A 3659-nucleotide genomic window follows, 5' to 3' on the forward strand; every position below is an offset into this window, starting at 1 on the left:
TGAGAGAGAGAGAGAGAGAGAGAGAGAGAGAGAGAGAGAGAGAGAGAGAGAGAGAGAGAGAGGGAGAGAGAGAATGAGAGAATATTTATACAGGTGAAAGATAAGAAAAAAAGGAAAAAATGTTATATTTATCCTAACTCCAGTACACTTCAATCTTAGAGCCTTGGGGTTTTTATGACATAGGTCAGAGACTCATAGAGTTGAAAGTGATCTGAGAAGTCATTTAGCACAACTCACAACTTGAACAAAAATGTCTTCTACAATATGCCTCAGAAGTGTCTAGCCTTTTGAAGGTTTCTAATAAGGGCAAATTAGCTACCTCCTAAGAAGCCTATTCCACTTTAGAATAGGTATGATTATTAAGAAGTTTTGCTTTATCAAACTCAGATTTTAACTTTGCTTTAAGATTTTCTCAAGTGGTTTGTATAGAATCCTACATTTACATTCATTCTTCAAGGCATCTATACTAGTCATGCTGTAGACCAGGGCAAGGTTCTTAACCCAGAGTCCATGAACTTGTCCTTTTTTTGTGAACTCATTTCAATATAATTGTTTTTCTTTGTAACTCTGTTTTATTTTATATATTTTAAAAACATTATCCTGAGAGAGAGCACATAAACTTCACCATATTGCCAAAGAAGTCCATGATTCAAAAAAAGTTAAGGACTCTTGCCTTACATAAGGGGAAAGAGCAATGACTTTAGAGTCAAGAGACAGATTAGAGAAACACATATGCATGTACACCCCACTTACAGGATCACAGATCTAGGAGTAGAAAGGACCTCAGTGGCATCCAGGCCAACCCCCTCATTTTACATTAAGGAAACTGAAGCCCAGGTCCTGAAATTTATCCAAGGTCAGAGGCAGAAGCAGATTTGAACCTAGGTCCTATTTTCACAGAGCCAATTTTTTTTTCACTGTACAACACTGCCTCTCCTAACTGTCCATGTAATCCTGGCAATCTGACTTAACCTCTTTGTATCATATGTATAAAATAAGGGAACTGTATTGAGTGACCTTGCTAAGGTACTTTCCAGCTCTAAAAAATGTATGATTACAGATCAGCTCTGAAGGATTCATGGGTACTATGCTGAAGAAGATTCTCTTCTTCTCTAAAGAGCATTTTGTTTTAGTTGGTTGACTTCTCATCTATTTAGAATGGCAAGAATTTGATTCTGGTTGAGGGGAGGATATCCAGTCTTCCAAAAATCCTTTCCCAAGATAGATTTCTAAGGTACAATGCTGGTGCTGTCCAAACCCTAGGTGCTGAATGAAGAAGGGTATACCAGCCATTCACTTCCCCCATCTTCCAGTTTATAATAAAGATATATTAAAATAAAGAAATATAATAGTCTCAAATCACTTCTCTTACTAACTCCAGTGAGCCTCAGATTCCTTTTTTGTACCACTAACATATGTTCTTAATATTTTGAAGAAGAGACCAGGGCATTGCTAGATAGATGTACTTTTGTCAGAAAAAGCTGGTTCCCTTTTTACGCTGAAATCGTGTGGGGAATAGGAGTCACTACAATTAAAACCCAGTTTTCTCCCATGCCAAAAAAAATGGGTCAAAGAGGGTTTAGCTCAGAACCTACAGTTCACAGACTGCACCAAGTGCCGAAATCAGGTCATTTTCATCCTTTTCCCCCCTAGAAAAATAAAGGGGGTAAGGTTTACATTTCATGTGATAACTCTGCTCTTCTCTTCTGAGAAAAACAAAATGTTTACTTTTAGCATAAGAAGGAAGTTTAAAAATAAATGAGGGGATGTGTACACACCCATATGCTTGAAAAGAGAAACAAAGAAACCAGGAGGTTTAAACAGAGCTCTTTTCTCTATCATTGTATTTCAGGCATATAGTTTATATCATTCTGAATTTGGTGCTGGGGTTAACACCAAGCACACAACTGAGAAGTGCCCTCAAGCAAGGGGTCTCTGGGATTCTGGAGAGACATACTGATATGTTTCAAAGAGCAATAGCTTAACAAGTCTGAGCTCCCCCTCCCCCTTCCCCCAGGACCAGTGAGTGATTCACCTTTTGGTGTCCACCTGCCACCCCACAGCCTACCATAAGCCCAGCCCAGGGCAGGTTGGGTGTTTTAAAGGAGGAGTTCTGAAGCAACCTGAAGCAACATTATGTATCTCTAGGAAACACGGATTGTACACATGTTGTTTACATACACACCTGGCTTCAGGAAAGGGCTTAGCAAGGATGTGGCCAGATTAGCCCTGTAAGCCCTGTTGACCTCCCCTAGACCCCCTTGCAAATTGACCTCTTATCCATATAGACCAGCTCCCAGAATGGGAGAAGAGAATGGACCAGTCTGATCACACACCTGAAGTCTTAGGAAAATATTCCTGTCATTCCAGCCATTCTCTTCCTTCTCTTTCTACCTGTCCCATAGCACCAAACTTATGCCTAAATCTCCCTCCCTCTTTTCTTCTGCCAAGATGCCTGGATCCCAAACTCCGGCCACCTTCAGAACTCTATCAAGCAGAAGAACCAAAGTAGGGCTCAGGTTTCTAAGGATAGGAACAAACCAGCAGTTTCCCTTGTCCCCTACACTGAGACTAAATATGCCCAGCTCCAGGGTTATTGGGTCAGGGAGAGAAAGGAGGCAGAAGAGGTGGAAACCCTGCCTGTTCCTGTGCCCAACATTCAGGGATGAGCATGACCAGAAAGAGCCATCCAGTCAAGTACCTATCTATGGCAGACATTCATCTTTCAAACTCATGAGGCTGGTGGATGGGCTAGCGAGCCACTCCTGCCCAGGCCTCTGTGCACTATCTCCCGCCTTTGGCCAAGCCCTGCACCTTCCCTCGCCCAGGCAGGAATCCAGTAGCTCCACAGCTTTATCATCCTAAATGCTCCCATCCAATTTTGCTCCTTTCCTTCCAGGCTATCAATGAAGCCCAAGGAAGGGCCAAAGACCCCTAGGCATCACCCTACCCTCAACCATGCAGCGCCACTTTCAAACCCAGGGCATATGGGGGGCCACTAAGTAGGCACGGAGAGTGCTTTTCGTCTGAGCGGCGGTAAGAGAGCACTTGGGGATTCCGGGTGTGTTAGAGGGTGGGGGGAGGTCAGGGACTCGGAGTGTCAGAGGCTCTAGCCGAGAAAGGAAAGGGGAGCCAGGGCACGTGAGGGGCACGAGAAGCCCAGGATCCTCACCCGGCTCCAGGGTGCAGAGCAGCCGAGGTGCGGTCCGGGATATACAGCTCCGTTTCTTGAGCACATTGCTGAGGATGTTGCCTACGCCTCCCCCGCTCTGCCGCTTGAGGCATCTCCCACCTCGTCTCAAGGAGCTGGTCAGCTTGTCCTGCCTCATCGGGAACCGCCTAAGGCTCCGAGGAGGCTACCAGCCACTCCTCTCCCCGCTGCTGCCTCGCCCAGCCCCAGCCCAGGCCCCAGCAACCGGGAAGGCAAGCAGCTGGTCCTTTGCCGGGGAGAGAACGCGGCTGTGGCTCAGGGCTGCCGAAGGTCCCCTTGGGGATGAAGAGGCGATTCAGGGCAGAAGAGCCGGGCCAGAGGCCATGATGAAGAGCTGGGAGGCGCCCAGCGAGCTTGGCGTGTGAAGGCCGGAAGACATCTGCAGTGCAGAGACAGCCCAGCCGAGGGATGGAAGAGGGCTGGGGGATGGGGAGGGAAGGAGGGAGGG

General features: G+C 46.3%; 1 protein-coding gene across 1 annotated transcript in view; it reads right to left on the reverse strand.

The window, feature by feature from the left end:
- Positions 1-3329, reverse strand: part of TBC1D30 (TBC1 domain family member 30) — a 55944-nt gene extending 52615 nt beyond the window's left edge. Inside the window, exon 1 of the mRNA XM_044679210.1 lies at positions 2979-3329. Within this exon, the coding sequence (XP_044535145.1) occupies positions 2979-3329 (351 nt within the window). The remainder of the gene's footprint in view (positions 1-2978) is intronic.
- Between the last annotated feature and the right edge of the window lie 330 nt (positions 3330-3659).

This window comes from Gracilinanus agilis, chromosome 5 (genome assembly GCF_016433145.1).
Source record: "Gracilinanus agilis isolate LMUSP501 chromosome 5, AgileGrace, whole genome shotgun sequence".
In the NCBI taxonomy this organism is placed as follows: domain Eukaryota; kingdom Metazoa; phylum Chordata; class Mammalia; order Didelphimorphia; family Didelphidae; genus Gracilinanus; species Gracilinanus agilis.